This window comes from Vanacampus margaritifer, chromosome 6, assembly GCF_051991255.1.
Source record: "Vanacampus margaritifer isolate UIUO_Vmar chromosome 6, RoL_Vmar_1.0, whole genome shotgun sequence".
Taxonomy (NCBI): domain Eukaryota; kingdom Metazoa; phylum Chordata; class Actinopteri; order Syngnathiformes; family Syngnathidae; genus Vanacampus; species Vanacampus margaritifer.
Window position 1 is genome coordinate 23,723,767 of NC_135437.1, and position 22,160 is coordinate 23,745,926.

Here is a 22,160-nt window from a genome sequence, read left to right on the forward strand (position 1 = left end):
TGGTTTGAGTGAAAGGAAAGTATTTGGACAATTATTCATTAAGAAAGCATGAAGCTTTTTATGTTTATGGACTGCTCTCACCAGTATATTCGCGTAATGCCCTCTGGCTCTTCGTTATCTGTTAGAAAAGACGGATGATGAGACTGTTTCATGTGTTCCGTTAGAAGAAGAAAAAAATCATTAACTCTATGTGGTTCTTGTGTGCATGTTGGTCTTTCAACTCTAATAGCTCTCAAGTAAACCAGCCCTCATTCTCTGGTCAGGCCTTGTGATTGAATTAGACTGTTGTTACTGCTGAGATCACCTAAAAAGAGATGATCTGAATCGCGTTCATGGACTAGTTCAAAGAAAAGTCAGAAAGATTCCACAATGATGGCGATGCTTTTACACAATTTCACATTAGTGTGACTATGAAAGTACAGTTGAGTACGAAAGCGTGGAACTGCCAACGTGGAGTAAACAGTTTTGACTGCGCTATGTTGTTCAAATGTTCTGCAAAGTCGTTCAAACGTCTTGATAAAGTCGTTTGAACATGCAGCAAAGCCGTTCGAACCAATGAGTGAAACATTGGCTAAGTGATTTAAAACATGGCATTTTCCCATGATGCCACGGGGTATTGGTTTTCAAATGAAAAAATGAAAAAAAACAAAACATTTATTAAATTTTTTTAATTTATTTGTTTTTTTTAAAAAAAAGGAGAGCAATGATGATATCAAATCGAATGAACAATACTGAGCTCTCCTGAAAAAAAAAAAAAAAAAATCAAATGAGCTGTTGTGGCATTACGGGAAAACATCCCATGGCATTATGGGTAAAAATGCAATTTTTTTTTTTTTTTGCATTTGGCTTACATTTTAGCAGTACATTCGAACGGCTTTACCAAGACATTCAAAGGACTTTATCAATATATCGAAAGGACGTTATCAAGATGTTCAAACGACTTTGCAGTATTTATGAATGTCATAGCCCAGTCAAAACTATGTACTCCACATTGGCAGTTCCACGCTTCTATAGTTGAGTTCTTGCGGTCATTTTTCATCAACTGGGCCTCTGTCACAGTTCACCCAGCAGTTATTGCAGTCATTTTCATCCACAGGCCAGTGCTTGTAAAAACACCAATGAAGATGGGAATGCTAGTGTGTTGTGGTGACAGTGCACACAGCTCGTGCCATGTAAAAGACCGCAATGATGAACCAATATGAGCTTTGTGCTCCAGCTGCCGCCTGTGATGCAGAAATATCTAGGGGCTCACTTCTGGTTATTGCCTTGAAAATAACAATTTGCTGCTGATAGTGGATTCCGCGAAAATTGTGGTGATGGATTGCACTTTTGTATTGATACGGAATTTTCAGCCAATTTGAGAAATATTCAAACAAAGTACAGATGAAAAAGAACTTTGTATGGAATTGACACATACATACATATGCCATACAACACTCCACTGTCAAAGCATGTAAATCTTGATCTGCGTATGTCAAGTAAGAAAACAGGATATGGGTGTGTGCCTTTGTGATATCCAACCCAACATCCTCAGCTGACAATTTGTTCCATGTAATATTTATACTCCCTGAGATAGAGATGTTGCATTTATTATATAGTATGTAACTTGTCACTCTCTTTTTGAGTGAAACACATTGATGCGGTGCAGTTATTGTACACAAGTAGAAGAAGAGTCACTGTGCACTGGATGCAAACATACACTCTGAGGGCAAATGCTTATGATATACTCTTTAATCAATTGGGTTTACTGTAGTGTGAGATTTAAATCTCCTTAAATCTTCCCTCTTCCTACCAAGACATTTTGCTTCCGGCTTTATGAATCGGAGAAGAGCGCTAAATTACCGTCAATCATGAGTGAAACAAGAGGTTAGTGACGATTCAGGTGACGGATAAAAACCGTCGCCGCATAGTCCGTCACTTTTCCTAAGTTCCCATCGTTTGTCATTCATCAGCAAAAACTGACGTTCTGACCGTACTGACGGAATGTCCACCTCTGCAAATGTACTCATCCAGTTATTTTATTTATTTTTAACCAATTTAATTTTCTGTAAAGATGTGGCAGCCTGTCAAAATGCCTTTAGTGCTTTTTCAGACTGACTGTTAAAACTCAGATCGTAATGTTCGCAGCATAAAAAAAAAAGAAGTAAATAATTAATTAAGTAAGTAAGTAAGTGAGTAAGTAAGTAAGTACATAAATAAATAAATAAATAAATAAATAAATACATACATAAATAAATAAGATTATTCCTTTTTTTTTATTTTTATTGTTCATAGTGTGTTTAGGTCATTTTCTAATTACACTATAATCCACACATGTCAAACTCCGGTCCGTGAGGGCCACTATCCTACATGTTTCCCCTCTTCCAACACACCTGATTCAAATGATCGGATAGTTACCAGGCTCCTGCAGAGCTTTCTGATGAGCCGATCATTTGAATCAGGTGTGCTGGAGGAGGAAAGCATCTAAAATATGCAGGATAGTGGCCCTAAAGGCCAAGCATTTGACACCTGTGTTATAAGATATTGCAGCATTTGGTAGAATGTGAGTAGATTATCACCCTATATATATTATGATCCAGCTCATTTTTAACCTTTAACCTTTTGGCTGTCCCTCCTATCCAACTTGGTCACTCTTAAAGAAAACCTCAACGTCTTCATTTCCGCCACCTTCAGATGCTCCCGTTGTCTTTTTAGTGCTACTAATTGTCTCTAAGCTGTCTCACAATTGTCATCAACTTTCCCTTTCATACTATAACATCATGTCTGTCACTTCAAACAAAAAGGAGAAAAATCTGTACTTCCTGTGTGGCGAAGTGCCCGTGTGAAGGGTGCTCTGGTGTGTTTTGATTAGAGAAGATTTAATTTGATTACTTAAGATTGTACTGTTATTATTTTACAGGTTTTGTGCACAACTCTTTGTTCTAGCTGCGGCTGTTGTGAGAGTGCGAAATAAATACGTTGACTTGACTCCATGATTCTGTCAGCATGCGGTCATAGCCACAATTAACACCAGTGAACTTGTTGCATAGCAGCCAAACAAGCATGGCAGGCAAGGAACACTTTACTTCACCTCTGTTGCATCATCTGTCCAATATATATATATACTGTATATATATGTATATATATTCTGTTACTCTGCTTAGATGTGCATGATGGCTTTTTATGCCGGGGAAATTTTTTTGGTTGTGTGCCAGAGGAGTTTGATATATTCTCCTGTCACTGTGGTTATTTACATTTTGATGGATATTTATCGAAAAGACAGTGGGACAAAACAAGGTTTAAGAAGACCAACGCTGAGAGGAAAGAGGGAAAATAGCAAAAACAAAAATGAAACAATAGGACAATGGCCATATAAGACAGTATATGACTTATATAAATGTTACATAGGTATTGGGTTCTAACTTATTTATGCTAGTTATGTGGACTATATGTGCTACACCCTGTCAGCAAGGGAACACAGCAAGTACAGCAAATGACAGGACTGGACAGAGGTGCTCTTGGTGGTGGGAGTGCCTGAACGCCCGGTGGAGCCTTTGAGTACAAATAAGAAACATAATACACAATATTAACAGCTCTTATGATGTGTAGTTATACAGTAGCAATTCGTTTTTCTGTTTTCCCTGTTCTTGATTCTTGTTACCACTGGTTTACAACTTTTTGTAAACCCTCCATATACAGAAGTCCTCTCTCATGTCTCTCATGTCTACTTTCTTCCAAATATTTTTGACACACGTCAATTGCGAATGAACAAAACTGTTGATTTGGCCTCTATGAAGGTTTTTGTGTTCTCTAACTTTCCGTAATGAACTTTTTCTTTTTAAACCTTCTTCACTTTTTAGCCATAGTTTCAAATACGTACAATATACACACATCAACAATAATTACTGTATGTTCAAGAGATTTAATAGAGACTACTCTAGAGCAAGGAGCAACGAAGCAAATTTAGGGCAGTGTTGGAAGTCCAGTCTGCGCTTTACAAGAGCATATGTGTTTGCTCGACTTGCTCATCTGTGAAAGTCTGAGTGATTTTCCCTCTGTCGAGAACATTTTAATCTCAGGGTGGATTTGTGACACGAGTGCACGGCGAGGCTTCCCCCACCATGTGCACTTGGGAGGAGAATGGGGCTGTTGACACTCACGCAGGGTGGGGCACGCATGAGGAGCAGCTCCATCTCTCCACCAGCACGCTCCCCCACCCCTTTCTTGTAGCCCCCTCCCACCTCCTCCTTCTCCTCCCCCCCCCCCCCCCCCACCGCTTGGCGCTGTCCGGCGCTGTGGGTTCTGAAAGCTGTATGTGAGCACAGCCAACAGCCTGCAGCGCCGTGGACCGTCTGCACAGCGCCGTGCAAGCGTGGGGCCAACACACGAAGCCCTCAGCATGCAAAAGCTTGAGGTTCAAGGTGTCTCCTGGAAGGATGATATCTAAATATGTGGGGAGAGCTTTTTTCTTTTCTTAATTTTCTGTCCACGCACTGAATCTCTTGGAGGCAGCTTTTATATAACTTGCCACCAACATGATTTGGGTTGTTTTCATGCTCCTGTGTTGTTTTTTGACGACGGCAGTTGGACACGAAATACCGGAGCGGCTGCCTTTTTTCCACGGACATATTTTTGAGAACTCACCCGCGGCTTCCAAAGTGAACGGACTGAGCATCCCGTCGAGGCGCATCAACGCGCAAAAATGGTGCCCAACGCCGGGAATGCATGTGAAAGTGTACGGCAACGGCAGCCAGGATTTCCGCGCTTTCGCCCACCACAAGCGGGGGAATATATTGTTGAAAACTTCCCGGGTCCTGGACCGGGAGGTGCGCTCAGAATACCTCTTGAGAGTCGCCTTCTGTTGCCACACCTGCGCACCAGGCTCTGTGCTTGTGGATGTAGCTTCGGTAAAAGTGAACGTTTTGGACACAAACGACCACGAGCCGACTTTTTGTCAACCGGAAGACGTGCACTTAACTTTAGACGACACCACAGCTATTCGAAGTGTTGTTTACAGGCTGAAAGCTGCTGATGCAGACAGCGGCAAGAACGCAGACTTGACATACACTTCACTGCCCAAAAATGGCACTTTCTATGTCGTCCCCAAGACGGGTGAAGTTTTACTGCTTGACTCCATTCTGGGGCTCAAATCCGCAGTTGAAGTCTCTGTTTTTGCCACAGATCACGGATGGCCACCACTGAGCAGCAAATGCCTGGTGATCACCTTTTCCCCGCGCAGGTGGCTGGAGAACGCGGTTCGAGAAAGGGCCAGGCGCGCACCGAGGGCGTCACTTTACCCGGCGGCCTTAGTCTCCCTCAACGTGTCTGAAGATGCCAGCATCGGCTCGGTCATAACGAGTCTGAGTCCTAACAGGTTCCAGTCAGCCAGCTTTGAGCTCATCTACCCGGATTCACAGAGCTCCCCTGTGTCGGTGGGTCACGATAGTGGAGATATCACCATCATCAGGAAGCTGGATCGGGAGTCAGAACCTTTTGTGGAGCTCACTGTTAAGATTCAGGACAAACGAGGTATGCTAATATTGCAATACATCCCCACTATCATGCACCCCATCTCTTTGGGAGATTTTTTTTTTTTATAATTATTGTGGTCCTGCCGGATGATTTCCTGTAGCCCATTCATGAAATGTACCACATTGTATGCATCATGCATAAATTGACAAAATATTTGCCATGCCCATCACATCAATGCAGCAAGGTCTTATTCCACAGGTGTGCCTTATAGACCCTCATTGGCTGCAGCTGTTCACCCACAGGTCTCAATGAGATCCAATTCAAGAATAGCATCAAACAAATGTTTGCGCTTTATAAATATAGTAATGCTCATTTGACTAACACTGTCATATAGGGTATCATGTTTACGTTACGCACAGGTCTGACTGGTTTGAATCTCTTTCTGACTTTGTTGTCTTTTCAAATCAAATCAAATTTGATTTATAAAGCACTTTTCATACACGAAGAGATCATAACAAACAATAGTAAGAAATCACAATAATTACAATATACAATAATTGTCAGCAATGATTTAACTAGAAGGTATAGTAAACATAAATAACAGTATGCAAGACTTTTTTTTCTCCTATACAGCTCACTGCATGTTTACATTTTAAAATAGCCATTTCTACGACATTCCTAGGAAATCACAATGTCCTGTCACTAACTATTTTTAGAATAGGCTACTCATGTGATCACCACGTGGTGACGGGTGGTGTAGCATTGCAGGATGTCCCTTTCCAACCAATTTTAACACCCACAAATTACCACGCGTGTATTTATGAGAGTGTAAATTTGTGTGTTTATAAACACACACAAAGATGCACACTAACGCTCATTAATTTCTTTATTAAAAGGGAAAACTATAGTTAGGCTATATATTTGGATTGTTGAACAGAAATAAAAAAATGGGTTTGAGTTTTCTTCTTACTTCTCAAAGAAGTCCAGTGAGTCATCTCAAATATTCTGCAGGTATGAAAAGATGAATTGAATGAGATTCCTTAATTCTTTTTAAAATGGTGAAGCAAAAGCTCACTGAAAATAAAAAAAAACTACACTTCCTGAATTTAAAAGTGGAATAAAAAATTTGTTGTATCATTATTCACACTCAGAAAGTTTTCTAATGTGACTAGTCCTCCTCTTGGCCAAAGTTAGCTGGGATTGGCCCAATAGTTGACCCCATGAATGGATCTTGATTATCAATGCACATGCACAAGTATAGAGCAAGAAACATTAAAAAATAAAATAAAACTTAAAACAATTACAGTAGATAAAAAGCTTTTTTTTTTTTTCCCCTGTGGCGAAAAAGCTAAGCATTATTACATTTTTAATGCAGTTTCTCCCCTTACAGCCTTTGTATTGGATCTCATTAGATTCTGCAGATGTAAATAACTTTTAGGCCAATTAAGGTATATACGTACAATAGGGGAAATGCTTTTTGATTTCTGCAGAATACATTTGCTCAGTTCAAAGGAATTAAGAGTTTCTCATTATATGGTTGTATGGTAATACATGTTACATAAAAAAAAAATAATATCAAAAGTTATAAAATGTGCATTTTATTGAGTGGAGTAAGTATTTGGTGTCCAAGCACAACATAAGCTGGTAGGTGGTGAAGGAGCACCCTTGTTAGCAAGCAGTAATGAGAAGTTTCTTGTCGATGGTCTTTAAAGAATCTCTCCAATCCCTTCAAGTTTCTCTGCTACCATTTGCAAAGTAGAACATTCAGCTCCCCCCACAAGTTTTCTATTGGCTTTAGAGCTGGATGTTGACGAGGCCACCCCATGACCTCAATATTTTACTTCTCGACCACTCTTTTGTTGCATATTTTTTGGTAATTGTCAAGCCGGAGGCCTCAGTCACCACCCAGGAAATGAGATTTTCATGCAATATTTTACAGCACATGGCTCCGTTCAATGGTCGCTTCCATGAGATAAGTCGCTCTTTGCAGAAATAGACCCAAAACATATTTCCACCTGCAAATGTTTGACAGTGGGGATGCTGATATTTGGGTCATACACAGATTTTGCCATCCGCCAAACACAGCACGACTGATTGATGCCAAACAGCTCAACTTTGGTTTCATCTGACCACAGCATTTTCTCACAATTCTTCTCCGAGTCATTTGGATGTTCACCGGCAAACGTGAGTCAGGTGTGTACATTGTCTTCCTAAACAGGTGGGCTTTGTGGCCACATGCAGAATTTCACTCTGTTACGGATCAATTTTCTTGTGATCATTCCCAAATCTCAAGGCAAGTTTTTTGCATGGAGATCCAGACTGAGGCCAATCCATGGTCATTTTCTGTCTTGTTTCAACTTTTCAAGTGATGGCACAATTAGTTGTTACCGTCTCACCAATCCTTTTGCAGATAGCTTTGAGACCCTATTACAGTCTTGTGAAGGTCTTTCTAGTATTGGAATGTAAGAAATGGAGCAGGTGTGCTTTATACACGTGACGGGTTGAGATCAGGAGTAAATTACTTTATTGTGCACAGCTGCCACGTGAGCGCCTGACAATCTGCAGGAGTCAGAATTACGGCTAAATTGGGGGGGGGGGATCAAGAACTCTATAATGTACTTTAGAACTTTGATATTATGTTTTTTTTGTTATGGATTTTTGATATAGCTACACATACAGACTGATCTGAACAATACATTTCTTTGTAAGTGAGCAAAATTACAAATTGAGCATAATGAGCAGGGTAGTTTTTCCCTCACATTTCAATGAAGTCATACATCCATTTGTTGAATGCAGATTTTTTATTTTTTATGCTTCAGAGTCTTTGGTGGACTGCCTGAATTATGTGCTTGATTGACAGACTTGGTGACTGTGAAGTAGTTTTGGGAGCTAATCCTTGCAGAGTGGCAAACCACTGTGGCCCTACTGCTCTCATCTACCGGCATTACCCCTCTAATCCTCCTCTCGTTCACTCTCTAGGCTGAGGGATTTGAAATCGCACTGCCACAGTCTGACAACCCCTCAAATTAGTGGCGGGAAAGGTGGGGCTCACGTGTTGTTCATGTAGCTTTTCTTTTGCATGTTTGCAGCAGGTGATGTTGAGAAGAAAGGAGAAAAAGGCAACAAGACAATGTAATGCGCGTTGCAAGAAACATCGTACCTTGCTTTCATTTGAATTGCCTGCTGCTGTTTCATTGCGCAGCGTGTGCCGGATTATAATTGCATACTTGATTGAGTCCCTTTTTTGCATACTGGTGTCTGGAGATTTTGGTGGGGGAAGAAAAACTAGGTGGATTTCTGACAATATCTTGTCACAGATGCAAAGGCGAAATAAGCCGCTTTAGCCCGAGAGACACTCAAATAGCTTCCTGCATTTGATCTCTCCCACCCAGGTAACTCTCCCTTCCTGATCAAAGGCCTGGCATGTCCTTTATGCTTGCTACAGCTATCCTCACAGAATCCTGATGGTTGTCTGGGAGGAGAGGCTTTTGCTTCCGCATGTCTCCTCCCAAATCCTTGCATACGGATGTTTGATTGAAGCAGTTGTTCCCTTCTGGCTTTAGATGTGATCTTTGCTGCCATTGTGATAGTATTATTTTTGGAATTTGTTCAACAATTTCAAAACGCATGGCAAAAAAATTGTTGAACTTCTACATATTAAAAATATGTCCACGGTTTGGTCCAAATATGTAGGAGTCGGGTCTCAGTGTAATGCTAGTGTTTAAATGGTCTCATGTCATCATTACATAGTTTTTATTATTAACTCATTCACTGCCATTGACGGCTAGAGACGTCAAAAATTCATTTGAACTATTTCTATTAGTTAAATTTTTTTCCACTTTTGTTAACAAGCGTATGAAAACCTAAAATAAAAATAATAAAAATACAGATATAAAATGTGTGATTAATCATGAGTTAACTATTGAAGTCATGCGATTAATTACAATTAAAAATTTTAATCGCCTGACTTAAAGATTGTTAAAAATTCGGGCCGTCAGGCAATAATTTTTTTTTTTTAAATTGTAATTAATCGCATGACTTCACTAGTCACAATTAATCACAAATTTGATATCTGTTCTAAATGTACAATTAAAAAAAAAGGTTTTCATACTCGTTAACAAAAGTAGAACAAATGTTAAACTAATAGAAATAGTTCTAATGAATTTTTTATGTCTATAGCCGCCAATGGCAGTGAATGAGTTAAAGAATGCCTTACTACAAGTATTTTGTCTCACTTTAACAGGCAAGGCAGGTAAAGTTTATTTCTATTCATACACAAGGCAACTCAATGTGCTTTATACAAGGAAAGCAACACAGAAGTTAACAACATTCAGACGCAAAGCAGAGAAAACAAAAATAGCTTACAAAATAAGTGAAGTAAAGAGTAAAGACATTTTCTAAGATAATTACAAAGAAAAAAACATGATTTAAATATGTTTAAAATACCTTAATCAAGAGAATAGGGGAAAAAAGCAACATTTTTAACCTGGATTTAAAAGCATTTACACTCGGGTCTGACTTCACTTCTGTTGGCAATGTTTATTCCATTTGTTGCAGCATAACAGCTAAATGCCGCTTCACCGTGTTTACTTTGAACTCTGGGTTCCACTAATTGACCCTGAAGTCTGTAGATCTCAGAGCCCTGCTGGGTTTGTATTCAATCAGCATTTCTTGAGTATATTCAGGACCCAAACCATTCATTGATTTATAGACAAGTAGCAGAATTTTGAAATGTATTCTACAGCAGACTGGGAGCCTGTGTAAAGCATTGAGGAATGGAGTGATATGTTCTGATGTCTTTGTTTTGGTCAGAACCTGAAAGAAACATGCATCCTATTCAATTCAGGTTTAAATAGTCAAAATGTCATGTTTATTTTCAGTCTTGTTTACTCCCTGTCATGTCTAGCTTCTGTTTTCCTTGTGTTTTCCCCTTGTCTTGTCATTTCCTGTTTTATTGCGAAAAGTCTGACTCCTCTCGTTTCAGGTCACTTGCTCTTCCTTGTTTGGTGTCTTTGTCAACCCTGATCCCTGATTGTGTCCACCTTTCCCCATTACCCTCATGTGTCATCCAATCAGTGCCCTCAGCCAGGTGTGTCTTGTTATGTCATTAGTGTTGGTGTATTTAGTCGGTTGTCTCCCCCCTGTCTGTGTCGGTTCATTGTTGCTGTTGTTGTAAGTCTTTCTCCACGTCACGCTGTCCTTTTTTGCCTTGTCAGGAACCATGTCATGCTGTTAGATTTGCCTAAGTTGTTTAGCCATGTTTAGATTCATGTTTTGTTAGTTCAATTTATTTTGTACTTTGAAAATATCTTTTTTGATTAGAAATTAAAACCTTTTTTCTTGGACGACACCTCGGCCTCCTTGCTCTGCCTTCCCGCATCTGGGTCCTAAAGCCCCACCTTACTGACACAAAAAATGGTTTCACCTACAAAAAATAGCTATTAAAAAAGGTAATTGGCAACCCTAGTTACAGCAGCTATTGGAAGATGGCTTTGTCTTTTAACCTCTCGTCGGTCCCACATTGTAACATTGGAAACGCGGTCAGAAACACTCAGCTTACGTTTGTGTGACCGCAGCAATAGGCTAGACATTGGACATTTCCCAGGCATGATTCTTTGACATGGAAGCAGGAAGTAGTTTAGCGATTAGATGCAGATGAGAATGAAAACGCGGACACAAAAGGAAGGGATTTGGATTCAAACCGACATGCATCCATACATAAGCCGCACCACATTACAAAGCACACTGTTGATTTTTTTTAGAAAATTAAAGCATGGTCGGAAAAATACGGTATGCACCATGGACGGATGTTTTGCAGCTATGCACCTTCCCCCGCATGACTAAATGCTGTTTCATTTGGTCAACTGACCGAAGAAGTCTGTTCTAACAAGGTCCCATGCGTGGCATCGTCTGCTGAACTCGCGCACGTTCAAAATCCAAGTCACGTGCTGAATGCCAAACAGAAAGCTTTGCCATCAATTTGAAGAATATTCAAGTCGAGTAACACTTCCTGCGTGCTGACCTTACAAATAGTCCAAAATGTAACGAGCCAGGGCTCAGAAAGGAGGGAGTTATTGTTGTTTCCTTTTACATTCAGTCCACAATATTCCCATATAGCAAATATGTCATTTTAACATGCGCTATTACTGTTGATGACATTCCAGAGTCAGATCCTTTTCATTACCATTTTTATTGCCCACAGCATCACTATTAGTGTATTAGAGTTATTTCAATAATGCTTTCTAACATGCATGACAATAGCTGCTTCTGGATAATGTTAAACCGGCTTCGTGTATGAATGGTTCAAGAAAAATGCATGCATGGCGGCTGTTTAGAATCAAAACAATTTGGATAATCCAGGTGATTGCTCATAAAGTTGTCATTAAATGGAGATTTCCAGAGCTTGGGCTCTATATTAATAGATGCGGCATGCAGAAATGTTGTGGTACGCTTATTTTCTTCTTCTTGGTTCTTTGGCAGACCGCTCTGTGCCATGCTGGGCGTTCCATTGTCGCCCGGTGGAATGGCAATTTGGCGATAGAAAGTCTGTCCAAAGCTAGGTCGGCTTGGAATACTACTAGTGTTGCAGCAAAGTGATTTTGGTGAATTTAATCGGGCCACAGATTCTGAGCCATGCGGATACATGTGTGGATGTGATCGCATTTCATTCGTAAATATAACAGCAGGCCAAATCAGCCACACGCAGTGACAATGCTCCAGTCACGATTGTTGTGTATTTTTTCCCATGCTACATGGGAGAGCGCCACGTTTAACTCATTCACTGCCATTGACGGCTATAGACGTCAAAAAATCATTTGAACTATTTCTATTAGTTTAACATTTTTTTCTACTTTTGTTAACAAGAGTATGAAAACCTATATATTTGTTATTATACATTTAGAACATATATAACATTTGTGATTAATTGTGAGTTAACTAGTGAAGTCATGCAATTAATTCCGATTAAAAAAATTTAGTCGCCTGACGCCCCGAATTTTTAATAATCTTTAAGTCGCGTCAGGCGACTACATTTTTTTTAATCGTAATTAATCGCATGACTTCACTAGTTAACTCACAATTAATTAATAATTAGTTAACTAACGATTAATCCCACTTTTTATATCTGTTTTGATAGTACAATAAAAAAAAAAAATCTAGGTTTTCATACTCTTGTTAACAAAAGTATAAAAAAAATGTTAAACTAATAGAAATAGTTCAAATGAATTTTGGATGTCTATAGCCGTCAATGGCAGAGAACGAGTTAAAGGGAATAAGATGGAGTGGGTTGTGTGTTGACGCCCATAATGGCGCAAACCGCTCTTCTCTAAAGGGATACTTGACTCATAGATTTTTTTAGTGGTAAAAATCTAATAATTTGTCCATAATTAATTCGATAAATTCATTGTTTTTCAAGCACAATGAATACCTTTAAAAACACATTTTCCACTTGCTGTCGACTGAAGATGACATCACCTGTGTTGAGGAAATAGGTGGTGACTCGTCGTGACTGAACCATGATTGGTCGTTACCTATTTCCTCAGCACCAGGTGATGCCATCTTCAGTCGACGGCAAGTGGAAAAATTCGTTTTTCATGGTATTAATTGTTCATGAAAAATAATAAGTTCTTACATTAATTATAGACAAAATATTATAATCTTACTGTTTAAAATGGCTCAATGAGATCCCTTCAATATTTATGCATGGCCTCCATGCAGACTTAGTGATAGAGCTCCTTGTGTGTTTTTCAAAGGCTGATATGTTTGCTGTGTTCTGGCACAGCACAGATAAGGTGCTATGGGAAGGATGCATCATCAATGACATCCATTCTTTCTTCAGCCCTATGACTCTATAGAAACATCATTCATCAACTTACACTTAGTCTTCTCTTGACTTATCACACAAAGAATAACGTGATATTTTGGCAGTTACTGAAACAAAGTGGAGCTATAAGCACATATTTTAACCAGGAAAATATTTCTCATTTACCAACCTGTACATACGCAAATCCTGTTTCCCCAGAATGTGATAAGAATAAGAGTTTTGTCACTGCTACTGATGCATTAGTCATGTATCGCTGGCATTTTCTCATCACCTCGACCCATTCACATACTGCAGTTTTATGTCTTATCGATCCCTTATAGTGAGTACAAATGATTAAACCAGTCGTTGCCTCTCTTTGAAGGCAATATACCAGGGAAAAAAAATACAGATGTTACCTACTTATCACAAGAGCAGGATTCATTATGCCACTTTTTAAATGTTTTTATGTGTGGACAAAAACGAAACAAATTGTCCAATTGCAATTTGTCGAGTGTCCATTAGATTTGCTTGCTGCTTGACTACACAGAGGATTTAAAAAGAAATAAATATGGACATAAAAGTCATTACCTTTTCAATCAGTAATTACTTATTAAAATGCACTTAGCTGTATACACACTTACACTGGTCACTTAGGTGGAGTTGCATAATCTGATGAGCTCAAATACAAGCACTATGGTAACCAAAGTACTTTTGCTAACAAGAGTATGAAAACCTAGGGAATTTTTTTTTTTGTGTACATTTAGACCAGATATAAAATGTGTGATTAATCGTGCGTTAACTATTGAAGTCATGTGATTAATTACAATTAATTGGTTAAGTTTTTAGGTTTAATTGTAATTAATCGCATGACTTCAATAATTAACTCATGATTAATCACACATTTTATATCTGTTCTAAAAAAATTTTTCTAGGTTTTCATACTCTGGTTAACAAAAGTGGAAAAAAATTTTTAACTAATAGAAATAGTTCAAATGATTTTTTGACGTCTAAAGCCGTCAATGGCAGTGAATGAGTTAAAATTACAAAACACATACAGCAGTGTAGCAAATTGAAAGCACAATCATTCTTTTATTACCGGTACATTAATCGTTTATATTAAAAGTGTTTATTCTTTAATGAATAATTTGTTACATGAGTTCTTCCGTTGTAACAGCTACGTTCCTTGTTCCGCTGAACAGCTGACACTTCAATTCAGATCACACAGAGTGCCATGTTATGTATTTTATTTTTCACACTGCCTTGTTGACACTATGCTGACTTTTTTTTCCCCCAACATCCCCTGTTAACTTGGTGGACATGTTTGCCTTCTAAACGGCAACATCACTACACCACAAATCCAGGGGGAGTATGATAGTTTTCCGCCACTGCCTCTGCAATGTGAGAAAAGCAGGTAAAAGCAATGGAAGTAGGCCATGACTCACCACAACCAGGTTTATGTCAGTAAGCTGGGGGCTTTAGGACCCAGATGCGGGAAGGCAGAGCAAGGAGGCGGAGGTGCAGTCCAAAAAGAGGTTTTAATTTCTAATCAAAAAAATCTAACTTCAAAATAAACTGAACTAACAAAACATGAAGCTAAACATGACAAAACAACTAAGGCGAGACTAACAACATGACATGGATCCTGATAAGGCAAAAAGGTCAGCGTGACGTGGCGAAAGACTTACGACAGTGGCAATAATGAACCGACACAGACAGGGGGGAGACAACCGACTAAATACACCAACACTAATGACATAACAAGACACACCTGGCTGAGGGCACTGATTGGATGACACATGAGGGTAATGGGGAAAGGTGGACACAATCAGGGATCAGGGTTGACACAGACACCACACAAGGAAGGGCAAGTGACCAGAAACGAGAGGAGTCAGACTTTTCACAATAAAACAGGAAATGACACGACAAGGGGAACACACAAGGAAAACAGAGGCTAAACATGACAGGGACTAAACAAGACTGAAAATAAATATGACAGTTTAGTGCTGTTTGGAGGCGAGGGAGTGAGGGGAGTCCTGTACAGTTCTTCCACTGAAGGATTGTGCGGATCTAGAGAGGGGTCACTTCAGATTTGTGCTGGTTGGGAATCTTTTCTTTGACCGTTTCATTCAACAACAAAAAAACATTCTGTCTCTCTCTCTCTCTCTCTCTCTCTCTCTCCCTCTCTCTCCCTCTCAATTTTAGATGATAATTAGATGTGTTTAAATGCAACAAAAGTGCTTCAAGTATTGACAAACGAAACAAAACAACTCATCCAACCTTTTCAATCTTTATTGATAACAGTTCAGAACATGAGTGGTTCTGCAAAACATGAACAACATTTTGCATACTCCTCCCCCACGTCTAGTTGAGTAATGACATCGGATTTCTTGAGCACTGCAACTTTTTCTTTGCATTCAAAACATGTCGGTGTGCCCCTGAGCTCAACGCAAAACAAAACAAGGATACGGCAAAAAATCGTGTATTTTTGGTCGACGAGTTCGAGACCACTGAGATGGACCCCCGACTCAAAATAGAGCAGCCAACCAACTTACTTAACCCAAGGAGCACATACAACATGAGCAAGATGGAAAAAATTACAAGGAGACAGAAACCAACCTATTCAAGGGTAAATATGAAAAAGAGAAAAAAGAGAAAAAAATAATACTAGAGAATATGCGAACGTGGCAAAGAAGAAAAAGCACACAATCATAAACGGGCGAAAAATAAAGAGGAAACAAAATGATGGCGTGGCGACTAGCTCCCCTCTTTCCAGTACAGCATATCGTAACTAATGATGATGATGGGCAGGTGTGCCCACGTGATTCCGTTCATTAAAAATAGGGTATTCATATATATATATATTTTTTTCACTTATTGTTGGGGGTGGTTGGAATGAATGTAACCCAAAAATGGAGGGGTCGTAACTGTAGATCAACTTAGTCTTCTGTACTGCCTCTCTTCATTTTATACGCTCACTTCCTATCTGATTGCTAGCATGCATCATGCTTTCTTTAATCCAGTTTTCTTCTCACCCTCACCCATTATTTGCACCGTAACCCTGCGATGGGAAATGAAACGAAGAGAAGACAATAAAATACAATTACATAAAATGTGACTTCATGTATTGAATTTAGTTGAAATGATGTACTTGGGATTTTCTTGTGGAATTGTGAGCGTGGTTGCTTGTGTTTATACGGTGAATAATTTGTACATTTTATTTTATTAGTTTAGTTTAGTTTAACACACATCAGGCCTTTCTGTTATTTTAGGTTAAAATCGGTCGGTTTATATATCGAGTAACAGATTTGATTTAATTGCTGTTATTGAGAGAGGATCACTATCCCAAGATTTGTTTTAGTGCAATTCTGTATTTATAATTGAATTTAGGGCTGACTGACTAACAATTATTATAATAATCGCTTAATCTCTTGATGATTTTGTTGATTAATTGAATCGAGAGAAAAAAACACAAATTATTGATGCTTCAGTTCATCGTTTGGTCCGTTACATATCAGCAAATAGGCAAACATTTTGTTTATTGTTTTTCAAAGTAAAGGTGAATGTTTTATTTTGATTCAACACAACATAAAATGGTAAAATACACGTCAGACATTGTGCATTTTATTTTGTAGCTGGATGAGAAAAATAAACTAATTGAGGTAAGAGAACAAAAAATGCAACAACAAAAAAACATACTATCCTACAAATATCACACAACATACATTTACTATCACTATCCACTACCAAACAAATAATAGTACTACATACGAAAGAAAATGGTAAATGCGCATTCGGTTGTGTAGACCTTTTCAATCTTCAATGTAATCGTTGAGTTTTTACACTGTCTCTTCATTCATGTACTGATGACATCAGGCACAAGTCGGAGTTAAGCATCTTGCCCTGACCACGCTGGGTCTGTTGGCATGGGTGGCGTCCGCTTGACTGGCTCGGTCCGCCCTCATTGTGCTGGCACAGCAACTTCTGACACGAGGTGACTAATATCATGTGTGACCGTGTTAATTCACTAATACACATGCCGGTAGCACTGGATGGCTCTCGTCCCCTTTTGTGTTATGCACTGCTTCTCCTGCTCACATAAGAACATGGCATACTGGACATGTTACTCTGCAAATGTTTGTTGTTTATATTTATATATATATATATTAGGAGATATTTTATATATATATATATATATATATATATATATATATATATATATATATATATATATATATATTAGGGCTGGTCTCACAATTCGATTTGATTCCGATTTTTGGGCCTGCGATTCAATTTTTTTTTTTCCAGGAGAGCTCAGTATTGTTCATTCGATTTGACATCATCATTGCTCTCCTTTTTTAAAAAAAAACAAATAAATTAAAAAAATTTAATAAATGTTTATTTTTTATTTTTATTATTATTATTTTTTTAAATATATATACATATATATACATATACACACATATATATATATATATATATATATTTTTTTTTTTGTATGTGGGTGAGTATGTGTACGTGCGTGTGTGTGTGCGTGCATGCATGCGTGCGAGTGTGTGTGTATTCATCAGTTCACCTAAAGCCCATTAAAAAAAATCCCATACTAATAATATAATATAATAATAAATTGCCAAATGCAGAAACATCAATGTAAGTTATCACGATGTAGTGGCTCTCGCTAACAGACAGAATTAAGTAACCAGAATTAGGTTAAAAAATTCTATATACGTAGACCATGTTTCTATAAATTTTGATATTTGGTTTTTATTTGAGGCAGATATTTTTTCCATTAAAATGTGATTTATGAGGAGGTTAGACCATTGGTCGATATTCAGGGTTTGTTTATTTTTCCAGTTAACAAGAATTGTTTTTTTAGCGATAGTAAGGGCTGCGATTCGATTTTAGATTCAAAATGACTTGCTTGACAATGATTTCGGCTTCAATTTATAGATATGCAAGGAATCGTCATGATCTACTCCAGTCTGACTCGCTAATGCTAATTAGCGCGCTACTCGTGGTACTTTTATCACTCAAAAGAACGACTATTCATACAAAACGCTTCAGGAATGTATACAGAGAAGCATCTTAACATTAGTGATCGACATATGCTCTTCCTACACTGCAAAAAAATATATATATATTGGAATAACTTGATCATGACTTTTTGCTTCTTTGTGGCTACAACTTAACAGTGCATCAGAGCATGTGAAACCACACTGCCCCCAAGTGGCCAAATCGTGTACAACATGAGCAGTGCTCCTAATAAAGGCACACACAAACAAGGGCAAGACAGTATCAAATAATTGAAATAAAATTGATTTTGGGACATTTAAAATCAATTTTTTTTGCACACCTCTAACAAGCAACAACAGTTCACAAAGATAGTAAAGGAAATTTCTCCTCAAACTTATGTTTCCTTTTTCTCGTAAATCTGCCGTGAATCACAAATTATTTGTTTAAGTCTGCATTATTGTGCTATAGTGTTTATATCTGGTCGAGCACTTTGCAACCATGTCTCAAAAAGTGCTACAAATAATTCATTGTTATTAAATTATTAGTAGGTATGATGGATTTGCGTCATGTTGCACTCATACAGGTTATGATCTGGAGAGCAGACTTAGGTGGACCTTGCATATTCTCTGGCAAGGCAGCTGCATTTACATAATTTAATGATGTGGGCACTCGGGGGTATACAATCGTACGATTAAGTTGAAATGGTGTTTATACAAAAAAAAAAAAACTGTAATCATCAATACGTTAATCCGTCAACATCATTTTAACTGCGAGCCCATCATCACTAATTATTTTAGTTATCATTTTTAGAACCATCAGTAAATGTCAGCAGTCTGTTTGTCCATCACTCGGTCATCATTATCTAGCTCAAATCAAATATTAAAGATTATAAATTCTTACATTCTTCTTTTTGCTCTCCTTCTTCTTCCTCTCTTAGTTTATCAGTGGATTACACAATAGGCAGTGAAGAGCATCGACTGCATATGAACAATACTTCCCCACATAAGAAGTACATCCAACATTTTTTGCCCCCCCCCAAAAATTCCCGCCATTTGTTATTCATCAACAAAATGGGTGTCTGTCATTGATGGATTGACTGACCTTCCCTCAATATTGGCAGAAATCTCACCTCTGCAACTTAAGAGTTGAATTGACACTGAAAAAAAGAAAGAAAAAATAGACTCAAACAAAACAGTTCAAGAGGAAGCCAAGTCAAAAAATGTCTTTACAATAATAAATTGGCAAACTGAGCGCTCATCGCCCAACAATAACGTGATTGGTCGTTACCTAAACCGTCAGACACTGTGATGTAATTTTCAGTCAACAGCAAGTGGTAAATTGGATATTGGAAATTGAGATGGATAAAAACAGGTTGATTTTGCTGCTTAATTCATATTCCACGAACACAATATCAATCAGGATGCCGTGTTTAGATTCGTAGGGGCACACAACAACATTATCTTAACCCTTTTGGACCCATAAATGATTGCGGTGGACATAACATATTTGCGTGTCTAAACCAATAAAATGCATAATTTGGATGATGTCAACACTTCTGGTTGCTGATCAAATCCTATGATGTTCATTAGGTGTGGGAATCTTTGAATGTGTCACGATTCGATTCAATTACGATTTTTGGGTCTGCGATTCGATTCAGAATCGATTTTCGATTAGGGACGATTTTTTGATTCAAAATGATTTGATTGACAATGATTTTTGCTTCAATCTATAGATGTGCAAGGAGGTTTAATGATCTACTCCAGTCTGACTCGCTAATGCTAATTAGGGCGCTACTTGCGGCACTTTTATCATTCAAAAGAATGGCTCCACGCTAAGAAAAAAAACAAACTTTTATTGGAATAAATTGATTGTGACTTTTTCCTTCTACTCTCTAATGTGGCTACAACTTAACAGTGTATTAATATGCGTGGAACTACACTGCCCCTAAGTGGCCAAACCAGAACCGGGTACAACATGAACAGCGCTCCAAATAAAGGCACACACAGACAAAGCCAAGACAGTATAAAATAATTTAAATAAAATCGATTTTGGGACATTTAAAATCAATTCTGAATCGTACTAAATGAGAATCGCGATTTTTATGAGAATTGATTTTTTGGCACACCCCTAATGTTCATGGTAAAATTGTTACATATAAGCTTGGTAAGTTTATACTATAACACTATAACAAATAAAAACATGAGAAAAAAAATCATATTTTTTTTTGTGGAAAAAGAGTCAAAATCAGCACCAAAAAAAACAAACAATTAAAATTGCCCAGCAGAAAAAATGTGGGTCTGAAGGGGTTACAATTTTTTTTTTTACCTGACTTCCCTTTCAAAAAGACATACCAAGAAACATCAACTAAAGCTCCAGGCATCCAAATGATTATTTCCTGCAAACACCATCCAGTTCCATCTCCATTTTGTCTGTTAGCGATGTTTTATTATGCAGTGAGTTAACTCATTTTCACAATGACAGACAAAACAATGACCTGTAGGCCTACAGTTAATAAAAGCTGAATGATGCTCAAAGTTTGAGCCTTCAACAAATTCAATCAATTCAACACTGTTTTGAAATGACAAAAAGTCAGCGACGATCAATTTCTGTGTTCACTACAGCCTAAAGAAAAAGCACCAAACAGCAAACATCGGCAACGACCCACAGAGAATATATGTAAAGTGATTACAAGGCAGCGCTACTCGGGGCATCAAAAGGTCAACATTAACTGCTGACTGCATGGTTACAGAGCACGACTTCAGGACAGAAAAAGGTTACGCAAAGCAAAGGTGGGCCGACCTGTGGGAATGAGAAATGGTTGAAAAGCGAAAAAGATGGCGGCAGAGTGTGAATTCTGGAGAAGACGATAAGGAAAGGGCAGCTCGATTAGTCGGGGGGTGGGGGTTGGGGGGGGGGTGTTTGTATGGGACTGTTGTGAGATCAGCTTGGTGAAACATAATCTAAAATTGCTCAGAGGGCAGAAGAGACAAACTGCTGTGGCGTCGGGGAGGAATAGGGTGTGCATGTACAGAATAGATGAGTGCAGGATAATGGATACCGTACTGTATAGCAGGAAAAAAGGGCACGTGTTCTACTCTATATAAATTTGTCTCAATCATCTGTTGTGGCTTTGTTGAGAGAAATACTGACATACCCTTTGGAAATGTGTGAAGATAAAAAGAAGAATGCGTCTCATTCACTATATGTTACTTTAGTAAGAATTTTTCTCAAAGAGCAAGTCAAGTCAAACATTTTCTTCACACTAAGATTTGTTGTGCACCCCCACAAATTAAACCCCAGCATTCTGATGAATATGTTTGTGGAATACGAATTAAGCAAAAAAAATCCACCCATTTGTTTCCATCTCAGGGGGCAGCCATTTTGTCACTTTCTGTTGAAAATGACATCACAGTTAATCAGGGTTCAGGTAATGACCAATCACGCCTCACCTGTTTACTGAGTTTGGGCATGTGACATTTGCAAGCTGAGCTATGATTGGTCATTACCTGAGCCCTGAGCAACTGTGATGTTACTTTCAGTCGACAGAAAGTGTCAAAATGGCCGCCGACTGAGATGGATAAAAACGGGTGGAATTTGCTGCTTAATTCATATTCCACAAGCACAACACAAATCAGAATGATGTGTTTAGATGAAAGGAGGTGCACAAAAGATGAACAAAAAAAAAACTGGACTTTGCTGCTTAATTGATATTTCACAAATGCAATATTAATCAGAATACCGCGTTTAGACTAGCGAGGCTTCATAAATACTGTCAGTCGTTGCTAAAACAAACAATCACCAGAAAAAAGCTGTACTTAAATTTATACACAAATCGTTTGCATACATTGGTGATGCGCAATTCTTAAAGAGAGTCTAAAAAGAAACACAACAAAAAACT

The 22,160-nt window shown here is 38.3% G+C and overlaps 1 protein-coding gene across 1 annotated transcript in view; it reads left to right on the top strand.

The window, feature by feature from the left end:
* Positions 1-4,293: 4,293 nt before the first annotated feature.
* Positions 4,294-22,160, top strand: part of LOC144053910 (neural-cadherin-like) — a 151,096-nt gene continuing 133,229 nt past the window's right edge. The window contains exon 1 of the mRNA XM_077568813.1: positions 4,294-5,508. Within this exon, the coding sequence (XP_077424939.1) occupies positions 4,515-5,508 (994 nt within the window). The 5' untranslated portion in view covers positions 4,294-4,514. The remainder of the gene's footprint in view (positions 5,509-22,160) is intronic.